Source organism: Echeneis naucrates, chromosome 17 (genome assembly GCF_900963305.1).
Source record: "Echeneis naucrates chromosome 17, fEcheNa1.1, whole genome shotgun sequence".
NCBI classification, from domain to species: Eukaryota; Metazoa; Chordata; class Actinopteri; order Carangiformes; family Echeneidae; genus Echeneis; species Echeneis naucrates.
The window spans coordinates 19,441,116-19,466,016 of record NC_042527.1 but is presented as its reverse complement, the minus strand read 5'-3'; the positions used below and the strand labels follow the sequence as shown (position 1 = coordinate 19,466,016).

General features: G+C 42.1%; 1 protein-coding gene across 1 annotated transcript in view; it reads right to left on the bottom strand.

Moving 5' to 3' along the window:
• The window catches only part of LOC115057176 (contactin-associated protein-like 4), a 78,568-nt gene extending 53,967 nt beyond the window's left edge, over window positions 1–24,601 (bottom strand). Inside the window, exons 1-2 of the mRNA XM_029524076.1 lie at window positions 24,457–24,601; window positions 4,404–4,514 (exon numbers count right to left, since the gene is read on the bottom strand). Coding sequence (XP_029379936.1) covers window positions 4,404–4,514; window positions 24,457–24,544 — 199 coding nt within the window. The 5' untranslated portion in view covers window positions 24,545–24,601. The remainder of the gene's footprint in view (window positions 1–4,403; window positions 4,515–24,456) is intronic.
• Between the last annotated feature and the right edge of the window lie 300 nt (window positions 24,602–24,901).

Sequence of the window (24,901 nt, the reverse complement as noted above, 5' to 3'; positions counted from 1 at the left end):
CCGGTAACGAGGACGGGGCACTGCTCTGATTTCACGTTTCCTGTTCGGATCCATCCTGCAGGTCTGGGGGTCGAACCAACTCAACCCTCTGGTCAAAGGTCGCAACACTAATTCAGCCATTCCAATAAATCCTTAAACACAGAGCTGATTTAACATCACTCCTAACATTTTCTTGACATTGGTGAATGGAAATTTAAAGTTACTGATTTGATTTTTGCCAAAAACCGGTTATCAGCTAACACCACTTTAAACGGAAAAGCATTTTCTGTTACTGGTGCTCACAATCTCTATCTAAACTTCAATAATAAACAAACCAGATGAAAGCTTCTGCTCCTTTCTGCCATTCTAACAGAAATACTGTTGCTGTCTATTCTGCTGTCTGCAGCTGTCTATTCTGGAGACCATGTTTGGAAAGCTCAATTTTGGACTGTGAAAAACGTCGACTGGTTTTCTATAGCTGGCTGAGATTCTGTGTCGTCTTTGTCTGATATTGAATGTGAAAATAACATGAGGTGCAGCTCAGTACCCGGGCGAGCTCGACTGCCTCTGAATGTTTCACTCTGAAGCAGGAGGATTGATAACTAAACAAGTGACTGTTTCAGCATCAATAATGGCACCGATTTTCCATCAGACAGCTACAGAGAGGCAGACGGCCGAAATAAGAGACAGACAGGCTGAGAGGAAAAGAGGAAAAGACCAAGGACGCAGAGAGGAAGTATGAAAGAGAGGTAGCTGGAGAGACGTAACGGACAGACTGACATAAGTTCTGGTCATTTGCATGAGAATACGAAGTCTGGAGGGTAATTTCAGCAGCCTGATAACATGTCAGTCGGACAGAGAATCCAACAGGAAGCTAATGGGCTCAGTGCTGCTCTGACAGCAGCAGCACAACGCTGCAGCTTCTCTGCAGACAAAGCAGGAAAGATTTCCATTTTTCTAAAAGTCACGCTGCAAAACTGGCACTTTGAGAAAAGTCAAAATATCTCATTTCAGGAAGATTAAATCTTATTTTTTCATATCCACGATAAATCATCTTGTCAAGAACAATTTGCAGGAAGATTATGAAACAATTTACAATGTAACTGTTCTTTGTATGTCTTTGTAGGTTATTAGATCTATCTTGTCCTGAGTAAACTGTATCCATATCAGTCATTATGACAATGAGTCTGAAAGCTCGTTGCAGCACCTGCCACCTGCTGCCCAACTCTCTTACAAATATCATATCATCAAATAAGATTGAAGTTATTGTGCTGTTTAAGTACTTTTTGATAATCTGTGAGAGACAAGGCTGCTTTAATATGAAGAGATGAGTGTTTCAGTGCTCAGCGCTGTGGCTCTTCAGAATGACGGTTAAGGGTTTCAGCCCCAGTTTCAGGATTTCCTGCAGGGACTTTGCATTTTCTCCTTGCTCAGACTTGCAGGCTAGGTAGGCATGAGCACCAGCTGAGATCGGCTGTTACTCCTCCGCAGTCCTTAGAAAGTTAAATGTTAAGAAAAAAGAGATTGAGAAATAAAACTTAAGTGTTATGGCTGAATATGAAGATCAATTTCTGATTAACTTGCCATTCTTTCTGACTCAGTCCCTACTTAAAGGCTCCAATTAAAGTTTAATTCCACCTTCAAATCTTTTTCTTTGGCAAATTGATTACTCTGGACTTCTTTCCAAATCCATTCCTACATAATTGCGGCAGCGTCACTGATAACTGTCAACGTCACCTACCAAAGAAAGAAAATGTTTCAACATGGAAACTGCTATTAACATTTGGCAAGAAGACAGAGCTGACTAAATTAGTTCTAAGCGATGAAAATGAAAATAGGACTGGAGACGGAGTGAAACTAAAGACTATCACAGAAAACAGACTGTACAGAAGGACAGGATGATGGACAGGTACAATTTATATAAAGGAAGAGATGAAGTTGAGAGAAAGAGAGGAGGAATTCAGCGGGGGAATCAAAATGAAAAATAAGAGACTGCCGGGTCGACAGAAATAGTCGAGTCATTCATCCTCCAGTATCCTTTAAAAAAGCCATTCATATCCAATCAATAGACTGCCGTGACTTTTTATCCACCTCTGTTGTCAGAATCAGACCCTCACTGTGATCGGCCTTGTTGGGGTCTGAGGGACAGAGCCACATCCTCCGGTCTCAGACAGCGACAGGACAACTGCTGGGTTTTATTAAGTGTGGAGGAAAGAGGTAACAAGAGGTTGTTGCTACCCTAAAAATGGTGTCAAACTCATTTTTAGTCCGCCAGTGTCTTCAGACACCTTCTGCTCTCTTCTTGTGGTGTCCACGGATTGGCTTTTTATGAAATGTCTGAAATGTCTCCTCGCTCAGTGGCTGAATTACCAATTAAACTTTACACGGATGTGCATGGTTTCCTGAGGATGAATCAAAAAACAATTTAATGCCTCTCCGGCTCATCTCGTCACGCTTTGATGTGATCAGATGACATCAGATGGATTGCCGTCAAAGATGTGTCTGACATTCATTCCAACCTGAACGCTGGCAATCCTTCAGATATTCATCCAAAACTTTCCTACCATGTTTGGGAGGAAATTCATCTCAATTTTCCAGCTAGAGATTCTGCGGATACCATAGCATGTTTTCTGTCATCATACAATAACGTTTTAAACTGTGCAAAGTCAGAGATTCCAGCTGCATGGCCGACTGACTGAATCCCTTGTGAAGGTGCTGTGTAGGTGGCATTCTCAGACTCTGATAATCTCTGTTCACTTAGTCTGCAAATGAATTGAGAGCAAAGCCGCTCCTCAGAGAACAACAGGAGGAGGCAGCAGCAGGAGATGGAAATGAGATGGAGACATTTATTTATTCATCGATTTCCTCAGCAAGCGGTCGGGATCCTGCACCATGAATGCTGCTAAGGAGGAAATGTGACACACACAGTTTTTCTAATCTACAGACGACATACCAGAGTGAGATAGGGAGAAAATATGAATATAACAGCAGTTGTGCAGTGACTGTTAAACCACTTTATGTGCTGATAAAGCAAAATTCAAGCTTAAATATGTTGCAGTAATTTACTGACAATCTGTTTGCTATTACGTCCCAGTTAGCAGCCTAATATTCGACTCCCTTTCGCTATGGTAATCCACCACCCATCATATTTTCTGGGTTTCCGCCTTCTCCCTCTTTGAGCCGTTTCAGTTGCTGCCAAGACAGATTTCCCACAAGGCCTCCGGAAAAATCAAGCAAGAAAACAAAAGACCATCCTTCATCAACATTTTCCAATAAATCATTATAACAGAACCTGTTGATGATGTGACTCGGTTAATTCCTGAAGTCATGAAGGCATGTCCTGAAGTCTAACTTCTTTTTCCACGTGCTCATAATTTGTGCTATCGTCCTGCCGGCACAATTCTGTATCTTACACTTTGTTCAGCTGAGAGTTACAAAATTTTCAGTTTCAGTTTCATCTGCACCTGCTTCAAAAGATTTGTTACCTTGTGTGTCCTCTGCTCTTCAGAATTTCTCATCTTTGAGTCCCGTGATTTTGTCGTTTAGATGATAAACAATGTTATCCTGAATAACTCTTTTGCCCGTTTCTTTTTCCTTTCATTCAAAGTGGTTCTGAGACGTTGAGATGTTAAGTATTTCTGAAAAACCATAATTTGAAAACAAACACAGTTTTCATTAAATCATTTTAACTGCACTTGATGAAGGACCAATAACTATCTGAAGCCTTACGCTAGGAGACTTCAGAGTGTTTCATTTTGAACTATCACCTCAGCAAAGATACTCCTCAGCTCTTTGTTTCCAGATCAGCAAACTGGAGGAATTTAGCAGCAGAGACTGTGCTTCTCCAGCAGCAAACTAAGGACTACAAGGTTCAGCATCCACTAGTGTCCCAGTTGGTGAAAAACATTGAGATCCAAATTAAGCTCATCTCACAATCCCAGTTGATTCTGGGCTTTGATGTCAGGATAAAGCAGAGGAGCCTGTTCCCACCAGGAAACTCCACAACAAATCGTGATCTTCATTTTGTCAAAGCATCAGTCACATCAACTTCCACTGTAGGACTGCCTGCTGGACAAAAAAATTATATTTAAACAACACAAACAGAACCAACACAGCAAAAAGAAGTTATTGCTGGTTCTCTCTTTTCGACTGTCCTAATTTTTATGATCGTCTTTTCCCTAAACGAGCGACCGGAAAGTTATTTGTGAGCATTTGTGAATGTGCTAAAAACTTCCCTGTTTGTTTTGTTTCGTGCCCTGAGTTCAAACAAAGTCTTGTCCCCCCCAGAGATCCACAGCCACAGTGACAGAGGAGAGGCCTTTACACAAATGTGAGTTTACAGTTATACATCCAGTCCATTTCATCCTTGTGAAAAACAACAATGCTCTTAATGAGTAACATCGACAGTGAAGACTCTTCCTCACCTTCTCTCCTGTTGAGTTTGGCGAAGCCCGGCGCGTGGCTGCTGGACAGCTGGGAGGAGCTCCTGAAGGACGACGGCGGCAGATTGGACACCAGCGGGCTGTCGCACACGTCTGTGAGGCAGAAAAAAAAATCATTTTCATTTTTTACAATTCTTCATTATTTTATTAATGTTTGACAGGAGAGTGATTCAGATAAATTCTTTGATCAATATTATGTTCATAGCTCCTCTCATCACATGATTATGACAGAAGTTTTATCTCAGTGTGAAAATACAAACCTCCAGAAAAATATGACACCCCCCTTTAAACTCGGCCCACAGTTATCTCCCTAAGGCAGCTTTAACTGAGCTTCAACAGCCCCAAGACAAAACCACTATTCTGCCCAGTTTTGTATTGTCAGAGCAACAATGTTTTCATTGTCATTACTGATGGATTTTCAGATGGGTTAGGTTAAAGCCAAAACTGTTTTGTTGCTTGGTTGTGTTTCTGAAATATTCTGGGCAGCGATGAGCTCAGGAAGCAGCAATGGAGCTCCAGCTGAAAGGTGGTGATATTTAAAAAATGTCTTTATGGAGAAACATTTGTTCAGTTATTTGAATGACTGACTGCCTGCAAAAAAGAGGCCTCATAACATATATCAACTGATCCAAATCTTTCTCCAAAGCTGGCGTTTTCAGCCTGTGGGTTGTTGGCTTGTTGTCTCACATCGCGAAGGTGAACAGGCAGGAAAAGAGTGCCTGGAATAGCTACGCAACGGCAGATTAATACCTTCAGCCTACATCCTGGGAGTCAGAATCATTTTTTAAATGAAAATAACATTTTTTAAATGTCAATCACAACTCCAAGATGACTTCTATAAATGTCAGAGGTGTTTTTTACCACTATGATGATGATTCCCAGTCAACTCTCAAACTAATCACATCAGCTCTGAACTAAATCATTCATAATCAGTCAAATCTTTAATCGACAGAATCACCAATATATTCAGCCCTTGCCCCAGTGGCAGACTTTCACACAATTAAAAAAGAGACTAATAAGTTTGCAGAGATTTCACGTCAGACCTGTGTATCAGAGATGACCTTGCATCAACAATTCAGAGGAAAGAATTCCATTCAAATACTTGAATAGTAGTACTACATTTCCTGTGAATGAATGAAAGAACAGTTAGAGGCTCAGAGGAACAGAATAGAATAGTCTTCACTCGACAGGACCATCAAATCATTGTCAGGGAACATCTGTGAGTTTAGAGAAGCAAAGTTAGTGCATTTTTATCTTTAAGCTGCAGGTCAGCTACGTGGCAACCAGCCTCTGACTATGTTTTAGTCTCATCATTGAGCAGTAAGTGAGGTCATGACAGAAGGTTGATGCAGGAGGGTCTCTTCTCTCAGCATGACAGAAAATCATCAATCAAAAAAGCAGTTGGAGTGTAGCTTCCAAACTCTTTTCAAGAGCTGAGTGCTTCAGAGAGTAGAGATCAACAATAAAAATTACACCAAGGACATCGTAATATCAGCCGCAGCAGGAGATGAGTTATTCTCCTTCTCTTACTCAGAGTGAAAAACTGTCAAATTGATTAAAAAAAAAAAAACCCCAGCAGGATTGAAGCTTAGGAATGCTGTGAGATGAACGTCCCATTTTTCCAAATTACCCAAGCTGTTCAGGAGCTAAGTTTCAGAATTTACTCAGTCAGGTTTTCATTGGTTTTTGGGAGCAAAGTCAGTAATTTTCTAAATCCTCTAAGTTAAGCTAATAACCAAAACATGTTTTTGAGTTTTGTTCTCACTGAGAACGAATCTTAATGCTCCCCAAAGTGGAATCTAGTCTTTCAGCTGCAAAGGCAGCATATTAGATGAATGAAGAGCGTAATAATGTGCAGTGGGATGAATGAAAGGTGTAATTCAGCCTGGATGGATGGATAAATGAATGTTGAGGAGATGAATGGCGTCCTGACTGGCTCATTGCAGGTTGGATACTGATGGAGAAGGAGAAACCTGCCTGTTAACACACTTTGATGGTTTACGGCCGATCATCTATATATTTTACACGCTACAATAATTAACAGTAATTGAGTGTGTTTTAATTAGTGTCCCCATCAAGAGAGCATAAATATGCCGTCGATAATGTGTCTTTGCTGTTGTTGAACCAAGAAAAGACATGTGACATTAGAAACAGTAGAACTGGATGTTCTGAGGTCTGAACACACGGACTCATGAGCATCGGTCTCCTCTGGAGCTCCAGACTGTGAGCTACAGCCAAACTAACGCCGCCTCCATCTGAAGCCTCTCCGTTAATGGATGTTGTTCTCCAGCGCTAAGACAACAGCCAATTACTATGATTCACACCGCGGCCCATCCCGGCCCACAGCTCTGGCTTCGATTACTCTGTCAACATTAGTGCACTTCACCTCAACATCACGAGGTCTTCATCTGCCTCTCAGTTTCCTCTGCGGCCAGATGACTTCACTTTTTTTTCAAGAGGGGGAACGTTTCATTTGTAGCCTTTGAACCTTGATCTTTAACATGTCGATTTGACAGATTCCTCAGTTATTTATCCCGAGTTTAAGTATACAGCATGAAATTATTATTATTTTTTACCATTTTTTCATTTTAATCATGAAACACTCTTTCACTGGCTGATCAGTGACATCTTGGTATAATTACAGTGTTCAAAGAACTGTAAAAGTCTCCCAGCTGGTTTCCTGCCAAATGTGGAGGCAATTGAATATATTATAGAGGTGGAAGTCGTCCCTAAAATAAATCTGTTTTTGTGTCACTGTTGATGTGGTAATAACACATTTAACAACAAACAACCTGATGTCCAAATTAGAGAGCCACGAGCAGGTGAGGCTCAGCAGCGAGAAGACCCTGCAGGACAACATCCACTACAGTGTATTCACCAGGACAGGCAGCACATTGAGAAGTGACAGGTGATCAGATCAGTGGCTCCGTCACACTGCATCAGTGCTAATAGAGAATAAATAAAAGCCCCCACTGGGGTGTGACCTCTGCTCTCCTTTATGTGAAATGACCATGCAGAGCTGTGAATGTCATCTGCACCATTACGCTGTTTAAATCCCACCCAAAGGAGACAGTGAGCACTACGGAATGCTAATGGATTTGGTACGCTGATGCTAAAACATTCAAATATAATCAGACTTGTTGGTTGATATACTGGAAATATTAAAACTGCTGTCATCAGAATTTCTACACTAAAGACGAACTGAAACATGAAAGCGGTCCTGATGACCTCAGAGATGTTCTTGTGTTTTGATTTTAGGATGATTTTGTAATGTCTGTCCAAGGACCACAGATGGAATAAAACCTCTTAAGCCTGTGGCCATTTACGGGAATGTTTATTAATGTGCATTTAATTAACCAATTAATGCTTTATCCCCAAACTCTGCTCCTCGTTCTCACTTGACTGTTGTTACTGCTAACAGCCAGAAGCATTAAAACCACTGTGGAACAATTAGCAGCTAAAGAGAAAAAAAACTTCAGTAGGAGGAGACCAAAAACAGAGCTAAGAGTGTAAATATTGCCAACAAATAAAAATATAAGATGAGATGAGATTCAATGAGATACAAGAATTAAAAATATAATAGTATTATATTTTAGTTGTTGGAAACGCCAACTTAAGGATAATGACTTTTGTAGTTTCTGGACAGTATTAAACCAGCTCAGATATAAATATACAATCTATAGTTATTTAGTCCAGCTGCACAGTAATGCATTGAAAAATAAAACAACTTGATGTTAACTGTATATAAGATTCGTTCAGGGAAAGCCTTTTCCAGCAGTTATCATTTACCATCCTAAAGCAGTCTGCAGTGAGACCTCAACGATTCCATCATCAGTTAAAGAGCTTTGTTCTGCTTCATACATATTTAATGTTGCTGCTTTAAATGCGGTGCAGTCACATGACAATCATCAGAAGGCCTTCAGCTCTTTGGCCCTCCTTCTGTTAATCTTTATCCCCGCTGGCTTCGGCCTGACCGACACTTGTTACTGTGGGTGGTGGGGGAGTCCTCATCCTCAGCGTGAAAAGCAGGTGAATTACAGCCGTCTGAAGAGGTGAAATAAGAGGTACGGCTCTCCAGCGTTGAGTGCTTTAATCCCTGAGGAGATAATGTGTGGTGAGAGCGGCGCAACCTCGCCGAGGTAACACTCCAATCAGAGAGAGAGAGAGAAAGGAGCCGCAGATTAAAAACGTCGGGCTGCTTTCCCTCAGCTGAGAGTTGGCATTTAAGAGTGGACGTCGCCGTCTGTGTGACCAGCGGAGCACAAACACAGACAGCTCGGAGGAAAATGGAGCTAAATGTTGAATACCTGTTGGACTCTGCAGCCACTGGACCTCAACGCTGACCCCGGCTGAGAGAGCTTTCCTGAATAATAAAGCCCCGCACCTCCTGCCTCTTTCTGTCGGCCTCAACGTCTGATCGGAGCTAAATTCACTGTAAAACACTTTTCTCTTGGTTTTTACCTTTTTACCAGGAGAATAAACCAAATTCCTTAATGACCAACAACACTTCGAGACAGGAGCAGGACATTTTCCAATCTTAGGAGTGACTTTCTACTACCACTGACCCACAAATCAGACGTTTTCAACTTCAGGTGCGACAATAAAACAAGGAAAAGCTGCACAAACCATGAAACAAAGATGCTGCAGTGCCGTATGAGTGACAAATATTTTTTCATTACAAGCAAATAACCTCATGGTCACCGATTCACCTGCCTCTGGCCAACCCATCCACAGAGTGACAAATGTGACGGCAGGAAAAAAATACGCACTGTTAAGTACATTTAATCATGGCTGACATGGCAGACTGATATCAGAGACAGAGAGGGAGGCCGCAGCTCGTCCACCTGCATTGTCCGCTTCTCTACTGTTACGCTGAAAAACAAAGTGTCTGCGGTGAAGACCCTGAATACTGATGAGCTCCATCCATCACCTCAACAAACAGCGGCGGACAGGAGGTCCTGCACTTCAGAGCCCGGGTTCAGTGCTGCTCAGTGTGAGCCCACCCAGCCGATTTATCCATTCAGAGCACATCGCAGCCGGCAGGATAATGAGTCTCCTTTTGCTCCAGAGCACTTAGAATCATCCTCAAGAAGAAAACATCAATGTTCATTTCACTAATCTGTACTAGTTCTACCTCCAGTTTGACCCACCAAGAGTTCCAGTCTGCTCCTCTTTGCTCATAAACAAAGGAAGAAAGCATTAAACTAGAACACTGTGAAATATCTGTGTTTAGTTTTAATCAGGAGCATAGTTGGTTTTATAACAATGGTACGAGATATGATTGATTGAAAAGCCATCAAAAATACGCAAAATAACAATAATTCATCATCAACTCTCGCACTTAAACATACTTTAAAAGTGTCGATGCTTCTAACAGGAAGTTGTGTGCAGATGTGAAGCTTTTGTTCGTGATATTGATAATCGCCTCATCTTCATCTTCTATGGTTGTACTTCATGCAATCTGATAGTTGTGCTTAATGTGAACCACTGAGATGAAGTACAGGTTACAGCTCTATGTGGTACAAAAAAAAAAAAAAAAAAGTTTGTAGAGTAGAGAAAATGCAGCTGGGTTTTGTCATGGGCTTTGAACTGTGGCAGCTTTCATGGATGGAGAGAGCCCAGAGTGGACGAGGAAGATTACAGTTAATAAGCAGAAAAATATGACTTAAGCTCGCTCATTCCTGACCGGCAGCCAACCTTTCATTGAGTGCAAAGATGACTCAGTTTGTAAACTCAGAATTCTGCCATAAAAGGTTTTATGGGGAAGTTGAGTTGGAGCGAACTTTAACACTGACTTCAGTACGACCTGAGAGTTGTTGTTTTTTTTTTTTAGAGGGAGCCACGGAGAGCATTTTGGCCCAGTTGCTTTTTCACATACTTCTGCATCTTCACTGGAGTATCTGGAGTAGAGGAAGCATCGACTGTAATGTGTTTTCACAATGATTTGAAGAGCTGCCAGCGTATCTCCTCCTCCATGACAGACCTCCGCTCAGACACAACACAGAAGCTCTGCATCTTACTCATATCCAGTTTTTCATCTCACTGTCTCACACACTCACCATAAATTTTCATTCCTTCTGCTCTTTGGCATTATCGCAGCAGAAAAAAGAAACAACATGCTACAGGACGAGCTACACATATATGACTACTGCCCACACACACATCCATACAAAAGTGTATGCTGATTCACACAGTGGTCTGCAGAACAATCGTCCTTCTCACCGAGGCTCATCACACTGAGCGGCGATGTGGGTGGCTGAGTGGGAGACAGACATCAACCAAATGAAGAGATCACAGCAGCGTTTAAAAATCTCTTCATCTTTAAACTGACAGGTTTAACTCACATAAACACAGAGAGGTTAGAAACAAGACTGAGCTCAAACGCCGCTGAAGCCCCCCAAAATTACATTCGCTGTGAATTTCATTACCAGAATTATGCAGATTTGGAGGGAATGCTGCAGGCTACATCAGTCGTACTAATGGCTTCAGGAGGAGATACAAATAATAAAATATCTACTAATCCAGCAGCTGCATTAAGTAAATGATTTGAATGTATTTGCCTGCAAATGTCTCCTAATAAATAAAAACAGACAAAAGGTCTCCATGGGGAAAAAGAATACACAAAATATCATTTTTCTCTTCCAATAAGAAAATGTGAAGCACAAGGATATTCTTGTCATCCAAGCACCTTGGCAAATCTAATTTATTTAAAAAATGGAAGAGTGAATTGGACATGAGGGATTCATAAAACTACAAACTCTGCATTGCACCAGTGCAAACTGTTTTTATGTAAATGAGAAGAGCTAAAACAACATAGTGTACCTTCAGTCTTTTTACAGGGACTACGGCCAACCTGCTGCTCAAATGAATTTTGAGCCCAGTGAAACACGAGTAATATTCCACCAGATCTTAGACCAGATCATTTCTGGGATTCAGGTAATCACAGTTCTATACACAATCCATATCAGATGTGTCACACTTTAACTCTTCTGTTTTATCTCCAACAGACTATTTCTGGTTCAGTTTGCTGGAATTTGAGGAATTTAAACCAAAGTCGTAATATGCAGTTATATGCATGTAGAGTAAGACAGCAGTTCTGGTCACCACCTGCTTTCTGAAGAGAAATTAAACCTGTGGCAAAAATGATGTGTTCATTTTCTGAAACAGTTGAATGCAGGGCAGCTGTACTTGGTTGGAACTGAAGAAGCCTCTTAGATGAGAGAAGAAATGTCTTCACCCAAGTCCAGTTGCTGCAGACTGAACTTTCTCAGACTTCATCTATATGGTTATATCTGTTTCTTTTCTGCTCTCTTTGTCCACATCACGACTTTGATCAGCATCTGAGTCAGAATTGTCCGCCTGCTTTTCCAAACTGCAATCATACTGACTCTGGGTAAGTACCTCTTGTGTCATGTCAAATAAATTAAACTACCACTTTAACAGTAAGACACCGGCATGCATATTTTCACAAGGGGAAGCTGTTTAGCTGTGTTAATTGGTCTATTAAAAGCATTTTCAGGCGCCTTGCTTACTAATCTATAAACTTAACAGCTGTCCCCTTTTTGGTCCATCAGAGAGTCAGCAGGACAATAACAAGAGCTCCATGTGAGAAATACTGATAGAGTGGGGAAACATGTCCTGTAAAGTGTAGAAGCTTCTGGAACAGCCAAGATTATACGATCACACCCCCGACGTAAGACGACCGGACAGGCGCTTTACACCTTCGCTGTCACAGCTGGTCTACGGAGACCAGAAAACCTGTCTGCACTGGCTCTGCAACACACACAATTTGTATCAGCTCCAAAGAGAGAAATTGTATAGTGTGACCAACACACTCTTTGTGTGTGCGTAGCCTCTTCACACCTTCTCTAAACCACGCCAGGAGCCTACTTAGGTTTACTCCAGCCGTCCTCCCTCAGGGGACATTAGAACATGAGTGCTCTTTCAAAAAAAAAAAAAAAAAACAAAAACAAACTTCTCTTTGCTCCAAATTTGACGTTCTTCTTCTTGTGTGCTATCACACACACATTCGTAGCTCATCTTTCCTGTGGCTGGAGTTGTCCAGATGAGCGTCCAGATGAAAGCTGGGGTGAAAAACTAGGACATGCACCAATTAGTGTACTGCTCCGGTATGGTGAATATCTCCTGTTACAGCTTGTTGGTCACATCTTCCTCTGACCAGATGCAATCTGGTGGACTAGAAACTTTAGTTGAAGAACTTTTTCCAATTTGAAAATCTTGAATAGCGAAGCTTAGGAGTCCTTTCAGCTCACAGGAATAAAAAAAGAAAAGATCGCAACCTTCTTACACCAGATAACACATAAAAGTGAGAAACTATCTTCACATCAGACCCCCCTCAGAAAGATGCTGGTTGCAGTGATTGTGGTGGTTTGGGAGCAGAGGATTGGAGGTTGCATTGTTCCGGACCAGTATTACACACATTTGTTCCCTGCCTGCTTTAAATTTAATCTTTGGCTGGAGCTTGAAGTGTTTTCATCTCTGTGGTGATATCGCTCTTCAAAGCAATGTAATTTTTTTTTGCCTCTTGATTGCCGGGGTTATAATTTGTCACACTGCTGCGATGTGACTGGACATGACCTGAAAACCTCCGGCGGTTGCGAGCCGCTTTGTAAGAACCAGCTACAGAAAGCAAAAGCATCAGTGCAGCTGTGAGCTGAGTAACGGTTCACACTGAAGCGCAGAAATAACGAGGTGATAAGGGAATCATATCATGTGTTATTAATTTAGTAACAGTATTTTGGTAGAAATGGAGCGTGGGGGGGGCATGGTGAAATCAGCCACTTTATTCTGGTATCAGCCTGCTCATCTCATTGCAGACTCTTCAGGTCCAAACATCATCTGGTGCCGGCCTCCCTTTAACTTTGAAATGGCCCTGATACTCTGTCTCAACCCTGTGGCTCTTTATCCTCCTTTAAATCTCCTCTTAAAATGCATTTCTAGGTTTTAGCCTTAGGTCATGTCTAACTATTATCTTATATATTTATTGCCTCAGTCAGTTCTTTTTCCATTTGGATTGATTGTTGATTGATTTTTTTTTTTTTTGCCGTTTTTGTTTTACTACTCTCATGTAACTTCACTCTTATCTGGCTTTACCTTCTCTTGCAAAGCACTTTGAAGCTTTGCTAAGAAAAGTACTCTATATACAAATTCATTATTCAGCTGATGAGGAAAAGCAAAAGCAATCAGTAAGAAACACATGAATGTGCAGTTGTATAAACGGAAGTCTTTGTTCGAACCTTCAGTCACCAAACATGCCACTGAAATGGTACTGAATACATTTGGCCATGAAGAACTTTGCTGTTCTATAAACTACACTTTTTTGGGCGGACATGAAAACGTACCAGTGCAGAACCGCAGGACTCTGGGGGCTCCGCAGAGCAGGACCGAACATGAACACACTCACACTTCCTTAAAAGCCTGCAGGGGTGAAATGGTACAGGCAGTTGAAAATGTCACAGTAAGGGAAACTGTTAGATTGACACACTTTCTTTTCATCCTCCTTCTCCTCTCTTGCTTATTCCTCCTCTCACCCTAATCCTCATCTCCTTCTTGTCGCAAGCCTTTTACTTTTCCTTCGCTTTGTCTCCCTCCTCTCCAACACACTCCCCTTAATTTCTGTCTCAGTCTCCGCTGCTCACTTTCCTTCAAACCTCGCTGTCATCCTCCTCCACCGCCTCAGGCAGCAGAGCAGATGGTGGTCTGTGCACACTTACAGAAAGTCAGTGAGGGATAAAATGGGAAAGGAAGTTAAATGTCACTGCAGTCATGAGAAACAGAGAGAATACAAGTACCAGACTTCTGACCCCTAAAGTTTTTAGGTTTTATCCCCTCATACTTTATATTCCTCTTATTTCTGTCTGTCCCTTCCACCATCCACCTTCATTCTGCTCCTCTTCCTCCCCAGTTTCCCCCTCAAAGTACTCCGACTTCGCTCTTGACATTCAGTCTTTCCTCTCCATCTTCAGCTGCACTCTGTCCTCCCCCCTCCTCGACACAAATTGACCGGCTGCTTCTTCTCATCAGCAGTCGCTGCAGCGCTGCAGCCGCCAGGTTAAAAAAAAAAATAAAATACAACTGCAGGGAGAACATTAAACTGTGAACATCATCTATCTCAGCTTGTAAAGAGGACACGTTAGAGTCTGGACTGCACTGTAAGAAGTAATAGAGACGCACCGGTTTATTCTGGAAGATTGGCATCAATGTGGGGGGCATGGAGCACAGCACAGAGCAGATGATGAGGCGTACCGTGGAATACCACACTCTACTCTGACAAGGTCAACTTATGCAGGAATTTTTTCATAGATTCTAAATTGCTGTTGCCATTCAGGTTGGGAGAGAGATTTGATAGTAGACCATTATTCAAATATCTATGATGAACCAGTAAAAAGTGGGAATTGCTATTTCACAATCGTCTGTTTCCTGAAGGAAAGATCCAGTTTTTCTTTGCTACAAACAGCGGAGAAGGAGAACTGGACACGACCATGCTCCACTTAGATTTTTAATCCCTTTTACCTTCGGCTGTGAGATCTGATCTTTCAGCATTGCATGCAAAAAATACAACCCACAATCAGTTTTCCATGAAATGTTCGTGGGGAGACAGTGAAACATTTGAGACAAGCTACGTCGTTGAAAGTTTGGTATGAACTGCCCATAGATGAAAAAAACCTGGTACAAATCAAATTTCATCTGTAATAGAGAATAAAAGAGCATGGTGGCCTTGGTAACTCATGAGGTTACAGCTTGTAAATTTAATGTCTGCTGTATAATATGAAATTATTGCAGTCAGAGCTGCTGTATTGGCTGCTGTGAGTAGAGCTGTAAGAGTAAGAACCCGTTATTGTTTAAGTCCAGTGTCTCAAAATGGCAGAGCGTCAGGACTTCCTGCAGATGAGAGCCGATATTTGAAGTGACATCTTCTTCGATGACGACAGATCACATGATGAATGGCTCCATTTTTTGGGGGAGCTGGACTCCTTTTGGGGTCGGCCTTGAACTAATCCGGTCCAGCAGGTCTGCAGTCCTCTGTCAGCTCCTCACTAAACTACCTGTTCCTGGGTTAATAACTCCAGATTCATGGCTGGTGGCTCCATGTTGGCTCTGTAACCTTGACTTCATCAGAGCTCGTCCGTGGCTCCGCTTTGCCTGCACACATTTCCATAAATGACACTAAAGAAGAAATATGTAGGCGGATTTATCCTCAGCTGCTTCCCTTTTTCCTCATCCTGGTTCACTCTGATGCTGCCCTCTCATGAATCAAACAGGAGCAGGAGGCTTGCAGAGATTTTCACCACTTGGCGCTGTCACTAGGGCACACAACCAAGTCACTAAAAGGCAATACCTTCCCATGAGGCAGTGCTTTGCCAAACCTGAAACAGGCTGCTGAATTTTGCACCTTCTTCAGTGTACCAGTTCCAGAAAAATCTGGAAGAGACGAGGGATTCTTCAGGAGCTCTGATATTTAATCAAGCACCTATAATATTCCCCCAGAGCTTCTGCAGCTTAAATAACCAGCATTGTCTGAAGGAATCACTAGCCTTCCATGAGGTGAGTAATCGCACTGCTGATTTTTCCATCCGGCCTCAAGCATCTCAATGATTCACTGTAACTCATATTAGATCCCTCCACAACCTGCAGCAGTGTCATCGTCAAAGGACTCCTCAGACGCAGAGTTTATGAATGACAGAATAACAGAGCAACAGACACTGGTCACCAAGTTCACAGGAAACACGATAACCTGTCCATCACGTCTGCTCGTTAAAGTTTGACCACTCATTCCCTGTAAAACTGAATCTGACTCAGAGACAGCTTTTACCATTCAACAAAGTTTTAATTATATCATCCAGAGTGGGAATATGGTGACTCAGAGGAAACCAGTGGGTCACTTTGATTTAAACACCCAAAGATGTGGGAAAAAATGCAAATCAGCGCACACACACACACACACACACACACACAGGGCAGGGGTGTAGTGGTATTATGTGTCATTAGACTGGGATTAAAGTCATTTAGTGTTCTTCAGATTATCTGTCATTAGGGTATGATTATAGCACACACCCCAGTGGTTCTAAATCAGCTGAGAGGGAAAGGACATGAGAAAGTGAGACCTTCTTTGAGGAAAAAGTATCTAATTTTTGATGATTTTTTCTCACCAGTTTTTGGATCCCTATTTAAATCACAACTCCTCTTTCAAATATGTGCATGTTCTGGTTATAAATGGAGAGATCTCCATGTCCATCTTCCTGTCTGTCTTTTTTTCCATTTTCTCAACAACTGAATAACTGCTTGTACGTGTTTTGAATAAGTCGTTTTTCAAGACTCGAAATATCTAACTCAGAAAATGTACATATCCGACAATGGCCACATATATAATATATTGTATTACTTGTAACATTTCTTTTTTAATGAAACCATCAGTAACCAAGTGTGAACTAACCATGATGTCACTGCCATTTTGAATTTTTTTGGCCCTTCATCATTTTAATTTTCGGAAAGCAGAAGTAACCACAGAAGGAAGAACAGTTTTCCAGAATGTGTGATTCACTTTGTTGGTCATACAACACACACTCCGTTATCATATATTGTCCTCATTTCAAAAACTAAGATCACGTTATATTGAAGACGTGACACTATGAACGGAGACCATAAACTTGTTATGAAAGCGTTTTCTGAGCTAATAATTGAAGTGAGAAGTCCAGTACAGGCCAAAAGTTTGGTAAGTATTCATTTGAATGAGAAGGTGTGTCCAAACTTTTGGGCTTTACTGGACTTTGGTCATTAGACAGAATGCAGGTTTTAAGGCTCTTCAGCATTGATTTCACCTCACAGACCCCCCCAGAGTCCACAGCTTCTTTTATTCACAGTCTCTGGCTGTGACAAACAACTTTAATCAACTTCTCTACTGAAACATTTACTGGCTAAATCTGTTCATGAAGTGGTTTACCGTACAATATGTGCCACCTTTCTCCTTGTGCTGTAAACTATCGTTTTATTTATGGTGTGCCCACGTAGAACACTACGGCCAAATACGTTGAGAAGAAGAGCGCTACTGAGAAGAGCCCATAACTCTTCCAAGGCCAAACAATCCTACATGTGTCTCATATTCTCTGGCTTATTTATTATCTCATGCAAGAGAGCTGTATGTTTTTACAACCTGGTGGTCAAATGACGACGTCTCCAGGTCCACAGATGTGAAAGTCCATTACCCCTCTCTATAACCCAGCCAATCAATCCTGGACCTCTAATCTTTTCAGTGCAATAATGGACTTTTTAAACTGCAGCTATTCCAGTCTTTTGTCACCAGGAGTGGAGATTGCAGGAGTAGCCATTAGAGCCAAGATGGAGGTACAAAAGAAAAACCAAAGAAATCTACAGTAATTTCAGTGTCAGACCTTTAGACAAGGAGTACAGAAAAAGATGAGAGTGCTGAGAGAGTGCTGCCCATCATCAGCCCATCGTTAGTCTGCTTTCATAATTCAGTTTGACCATCCAAAACTGCTGTGTAATCTAATCTGTGCTCTGAGTGCACTTTAAATGTGAAATAAAATAATCCTGCACCACATTAAAGGGCCAAGTCTCTACTCTAATCTATACAGGTTAGCATCAATACGAAAGTACTGTGTATGAAATATAGCCCTTTAGACAATTAGTTCAGCGCACTGCGGATGGAAAACTAGTAGAGCGCTCAGAAGCTACAGCAGCTCTGTCACCCACCGGAGCTCTTAAATCCACCAAGGTCAAACCGCTACCTCCATCAAATTAGAAGCAATTTGTTCCAACAAGAAGTTCAAGATCCAAGTGTTGGGAAAAAAAAAAGAAAAAGAAAAAAGAACTGAGATAAAAACATTTCTCGTATAAAATCTGCACAGAAAATGGTTGCTCCTTGGCCCGTGTCCCAGCCCTCTCACCCCTTCACTTTTTTATGTCTCATTACATGGAGATATACAGAGACCAACAATCAGTCACACTCACACAATTAAGAGTTGGAAGAAATACAGAATAAGCTGCTGCTTTGTGAACCGTTTAAACAATTAACCAAGAAGTAAAATAGATCTGGGAGGGAGGTTGATGACTGTCCAAAGCAAATAATCAATATTACTCACTTAACCCTTCAGCGGTCATAATGTAAAGGCTGATCAGTGCATGTGTGCCGGTGTTTAAGGGGAATTTTATATTTAGCCGCTCAGTTTTCAGTTGTCACGTTCCAGCTGATTTAGCTGCTGCTGAGATGCTGAATTACTGTATGTGAATGAATAAAAACAAATATCAAACCTCTCAGGAATCTTTTTTTTTGCTCCTTCAGTTCACTCTCAATAACAGATTCAGTCCAACTTTGCCCTCAGCAAAGGAAACAAATGAAATGTTGGAGAGAAAAGTCAGCATGCGCAATTATTAAGTGAATGATGTACCAAAGGTGGTCTGGGGGGGGGGGGGGGGGGGGGGGTGAAGGACAACTTATTGGTTTCAGGGAGCGGCGGTTTATTTCTTAGTTTTTTTGGTTATGGCTTTTAAATGGCAGACATTCCTCTAGGACCAAAAGCTTTAAAATGAAGCCGATGAGTTCTGCGGTTTTAATTTGGCTGCTGGTGACAACACTCCTCAATCATCCGACCAAGAGCAATCTGTCTGTCACCTGAGGAGTTTATTTACCTGCTGACCTATCACAAAGTGCTCCGTGTTAATCTGTAATGATTCGTCCTCACTTTCAGTTCAGTTTCTGGGGGATCTCTTTACATTACAGTACAGTTCGGTGTGTAACATGGAGGAATGAAAAGACAAAAAAAACTAAGAAACAAACTGGGAAATCAAAGTTTTTCAAGCTGCACAATTCACTGCTTTCATATTAATAATTGACAACTACATGTAATGTGAGCAGGTGTTTATAGTGATGAGCTCATAGAGAATTATCACCCAAATCCTGTTTCCTCTCTGCTCCATGAACATTTTAGCACCTTTCATCTAATTTCTTTGGCTTTGCAGTCAGAAACTTTACAGTTTTGGTTTCCTCTTTGTGACGGTGGTTTGTTCTTATACCTGGCTGCATGCATAAGGGGTTTGCAGAAAATGCTTTGACAACTGCAACATAAGCACCAATGTTCAACAATCACACGGAAGAAAATTTCCCACAGCTGAGATAGGAGATCATCTAGAACCCCAATCACGATCACATAGCTCTCACTCTCTATTCGCCCTCAATTTTACTCTTAACTCTCTCACAGTCACTGAAGCATATACGTTTAGCCTTAATTACACGTCAGTGATTCACTGCTTGAACATCACTGGTGGATTAAATGTAACAGAAAAACAGGGATTTAAATCGGGACTGTGCTGTTTGATCGTTTGTGGCTTTTACTGTATTTAGCAGCAGGTCAGATGTGTCTCTTCACTGCAGGCTGCTACATCTTCCCATTACTGATTTTACGGATTTTTTCATTATGTTAATAGAGAAAGTAATTTGTTCTGTACCCCGTTTCCCCGGGAACACTTTGGCTGTTGCTAATCACTTGCAATTTCTACAGGAAAGGGTTGAATTACGTCAATTAAGATCATCACAAAGGGCAGCAATATAAATATAATGTGCAATATTTTGCTGTCTGTATAAAAAAAAAAAGGAGAAGCTGCATTTTACTTTGTTGAAACAGGTCTCAAATATCCTTTGAACACTACAAAAGGAAACGCTTAAGGCACGATTTTCCAACAACTAAACAACTAAAATCCCCAAACCTGACATATTTAGAACAAACCAAGTTTATCCCTTCAGAGGCAGCTGAATTATCCAAAGGGGTGAAAAGCAAACTCATCAAAGAATCAAGAGAATTTCTGAAGGCATCTGAAGGAAACCACCAGCAGACAATAAAACAGAGCTAATTAAATCCATTAATTAATACAGAAATAAATTCAAAGTAGTGCAGTGCTCCGAGGAAAAGGAAAATAAATCAGAACAAAACAAGTGATAAGGAGATCAAACTTTCTGAGGTCACAGCCAGAGTAACTGCAGACCACCAACTGTGTTTCTGTGTGAGGAGTAATGAGAGAAATGTTCCTACTGTTGTTCAGATAAGGTCTGCAAAAGAAAAAAAACACAACAAGAACACACAACAACGTCTAGGACAGCCAAGGTCTTCTGTAAAACCACATATGCACCTCATTCATCAGACCACAATTTATGTTTGCCTTTTTCTCTTTGAATCTATTTCCCAAACCCTCGGCATGGTGCACTCATAACACACAGATGTTGCAATAATTTTGAAAGCCTCAGCGCTGGACCAGAAAAACACCTCTAGACTTTATCAGGGATTTCTGCAGGATATGCAAAAGTCAGCGTGTGCTTGCATAGACACATGTAGACACGTAGCTGAAACACTGCTTGTGCAATGATGACTTTGTAATGTTTATAAGTCCAGACTGTGTGTATCGGATCAACTGCTGCTTTCTCACGCACTTCAAAGTTCCTGAAGCTTTTCCTGTTTAGCTGCTGAAGACAACCTGCATCTCTCAGCAGGGAGACAGAGCTCAAAGCGTCAGTTTCCAGGAGGGAAACTGAAAGGAACGATACACCATGGGGTGCTCGGACGCCGGATGAGGCTGTGATGTCCACCATAAACCAGGTATGACTCCAACTAGCTGCCAGACATCACGTCTTTAATATTTAAATTTGACTACTTTTTTTTTTTCTCTTGAGTTTCTAAAATTCTAAAATCATCTGGGCCCAAAAAATGTTTCCAAAACGTTGTCTGTAAATGAGCCTGACAGGTCTCTAAGTTCTGGGCTCACTAAACTAAACGTGGTGTGATGTCTTTCAGCTACTTTGCCGCCCGCTGCAGGAACCAGCTCACCACAGAGATCAAATCTGCTGTGACTTACTGAACAGACATCAAAGCTGCTATTCTCTCCTGTCTTATTTAGCATTTCAATCTTACATGTCAGATATTAAGCTTCATCCTCTGTTTTCATTCTTCATTTTTCTATGTATAATAATGATCCATAATAAATTTGCCCTTAGGATGAAGACTATCAACTAACTCACTAACCGAACGGATGATTCTTTCACTTTTCCTTCAGTCATCAGAGTCTGAAACTTTCAACAAATGTTTAATAGATTGAAATTACATTTAGTTCAGATGGCCACGACCCTGTAGGATGAAATTTAATAACTTTGCCTGAGGCCATGGAAGCTGTTGGCCCCGGGCAGACAGTGCTGGGAAAAGTACTTTGGTTTTGTTTTTATATTATACAGCATTTCATTCAACAGATGCTTGTTTTTTGGAAGCTTTTTAAGGTTCAGAAACTTGGTCAAGGACAGTCTGATGTGTGGAAAGGAGTGGCTGGGGATTGAACCACCACTGCTATGATTAATGGCCAACCTTGCTTCACCTGCACAACAGATGCTGAGCCACCCTATTTTAATAAAACATTGCAGGGTTTATCTTAAGTCACGTGTTGGAGTGACTTGACAGAAATTGGAAAATAAACCTTTAAGGAATCAGTGTTTTTTTTTGTCCACTGACACTTAAACTAACCTGCAACACTGATGATGAAATAGAAAACCATTGCTTCTGGCAGTTGAGGACAAATTTTCATTTACATTTTAGTCGTTTGCCTGCCAGTCTGTGAGCTGCTAAATGAATTTAATGTTATAATCCCGCAGGGCAACTGTAATACTGGAAGACGATTAAATGCACAGTAACTTTACAGCCCGGCAGGCGGCTGTTTAACACTCTGACTTCCCGGAATCTCAACACATAAACCCCAGCGCTTCACTCCTCCGGCTAACAAGTCATGGGAGCACCATCTGTGGCTGCTAAAATACACACTTCTACTTTGTTGTCATTTTGTACTATCTCTGTAATGAACAGTGAATTGTCTCCAGGAGAGCGAGGGCGAGGGAGGCATGAAGCTCTGTCTGAAACCTGCAGCAGGGATCCCTCCATTTCTGCAGACTTAACTTATGACACTGCTGAGGTTTATGGGCCGTGGATGATGAGTGTGCTGCTTCGTCAGGCTGGGCGACAAAAACAAAGAGACAGATAAACGCACAGAGATATACAGTACTGCCCCCCCCCCCAAAAAAAAAGAAGACTAACCATGGGAAAAATAAGACATAAAGCAAAAACCCTGTTCTGCTGCGACAGTCACAAGAAGATCTGCTTCCCATGTGTCTCTATGTGGAAAAAGATGAATTGAGTGACGTTACTGTTTAAATTCAACTGCAAGATGAAAGTTATAGAAAAGACTTATGTTACAACGTGTCAGAATGAAGATGATTATTACAATGAAGAAACTATGAGACGATCAGAAACAGAGGAGAGAATAGAGAGAGAGAGATGGAGAAATGTGGAGAAAGACAGTGGATAGAAGGAGGATGAAAAAGCAACACAGCAGCTGCTGAAAGATTCAAATCCAGCAGGAGAGAAACGGGTAAGAGAGAGATAACCAAAAGGGAACAAAGACAAATCAACAAATGTGTCAGGAGGACAAAGGGAGGAGGGATGAAGCTGAGGGGAAACAGCAGGAAGAGAAAGAGATTCAGATATTCTGGTGAGGCTGAAGATTTTCATTCCCTCCACCGCCTAACCGTAGAAAGAGCCATCTCTTCCCTTCAGTCAGTTGTTGTGACATTACACCGCAGTTACATTAGATCCAAATCCCGTACAAACATGACAAACATCACTGTTTGTACACTAAAATCCCTGATAAAGTAGAATATGGATGTGGAAGATCTCCACGTCCTGTTTTCCTCTTTGGTTTCTGTTAAAGTAGCCTTAAAGCTCATCTCATTCCTCCCCATGATACAGCATCATTAAGAGTGAAGTTCAAGCTACAGTGTTCAAACCTGAGCTGACACCAAATGGAAATATCTTTATTTTAAACATGTCACAATGAGCCACCTGACATATCTGGACTTTTTAGAAACTTTAGTAGCTCCACGGATAAAATAAATGCTCTGCAGGTTTGAGGAACAGTAAGTTGAAAACAACGCAGAAGAAAGGCCGACGAGGATAAAAATGAGTAAAAGAAGCAGATAGAGAGGAGCAAGTGAGGATGAGAAAGTGAGGAAGCAGACAAAGAAAATGAAAACGGAGACGAGAAGAGCATTGTGGTGGAGGACCTTTTCTGCAGTCTGGATCACACATACGTCATCTGCACTTCCCTCCTCATTTCACCCCTTTTTCCCTCCATCAGTTGCTTGCCTCCTTTCTCAAACAGGGAGGTGTGTGTGTGTTTAGTGGGGGCGGGTCCACATTCATAAGCTGACACACAGCTTCAGACATGGCACATTGGCACAGTGCTGGGTGGCATTTCAAGGAAATAAAAAACACAAAAGACACCGTCAGAGATTCAAACCAGCAACCTTTCAGTACTAAACCCACCTCTCCAACCTACATTCAACCTCTCTCTCTCTCTCACACACACACACACACACACCTGGCTCAGTCCCAGGATGCTCATTATGCTGCTCTGAGCAGCCAATTAAGCAGAAAACAAAGAGATAACCTTGTTGTATGCACAGAGTGGATAAGTACCTCCAGTCAGGTTGGAGAGGGAAAATAAAATTAAGCCCAGCGCAGCTGAGACAAAGCCGACATTCAGACATCTGAGCAGGGCTTAAAGTTGCTCCAAAAATACGCACAGGGCTCTTTCTGCTTTAAGGTTAATACTGCAGGAACACCAGTGAGATTCAGTCAAACCTGATCCACTCATGATAAAAACAAAAGCAAATTAAACAATCATCAGCGCTCATTTTATTTCTCCTCATACAACCGAGCACCGATGCGCAACCGACACGCACTAAATCCCACAGAAGAAGAAATCTCTGCAGCTTTATGTCCAACTGGACAGAAAAAGTGACCGAGAGAGCAACTAAATAAAGCTGCATCCGGATAACACAAATCCAGGCGGGGTGACAGCGACAGAAACCCCCCCCGGTTCAAGGCTCCTCTCTCCGGGTCCGGAGCCGCCCGGACTCGCTGCGTCTCCTCCGGGAAAAGTAAAAGCGCGCACGGCTCGAGCTGCTCACCTTCTCCGGTCGTCCCGCAGAAGCTGGACAGAAGCAGGGCGACCTGAGCGATAATCCCGGACACTCTTTGTTTAGTCCACACACCCATGATGAAGCCGACAGAGGCTGCAGAGAAGCCCGGTGGCTGCCGGAGGAGAGAGACGTCCGACCTCTCCTCTCCAGCTCCAAGAGAGATCTCTTCAGAACCAAGACTGGAGGGGGGAGGGAGGAGAGGAGGGAGGGAGGGAGGGAGGAGGGAGGGAGGAGAGGGAGGAGAGGAGAGGAGAGGGAGGGAGGGAGGGAGGAGAGGGGAGGAGGGAGGGAGGAGAGGAGAGGGAGGAGAGGAGAGGAGAGGGAGGGAGGGAGGGAGGAGAGGGAGGAGAGGAGGAGAGGGAGGAGGAGAGGAGAGGGAGGAGGAGAGGAGAGGAGAGGAGGGAGGAGAGGAGAGGAGGGAGGAGAGGAGAGG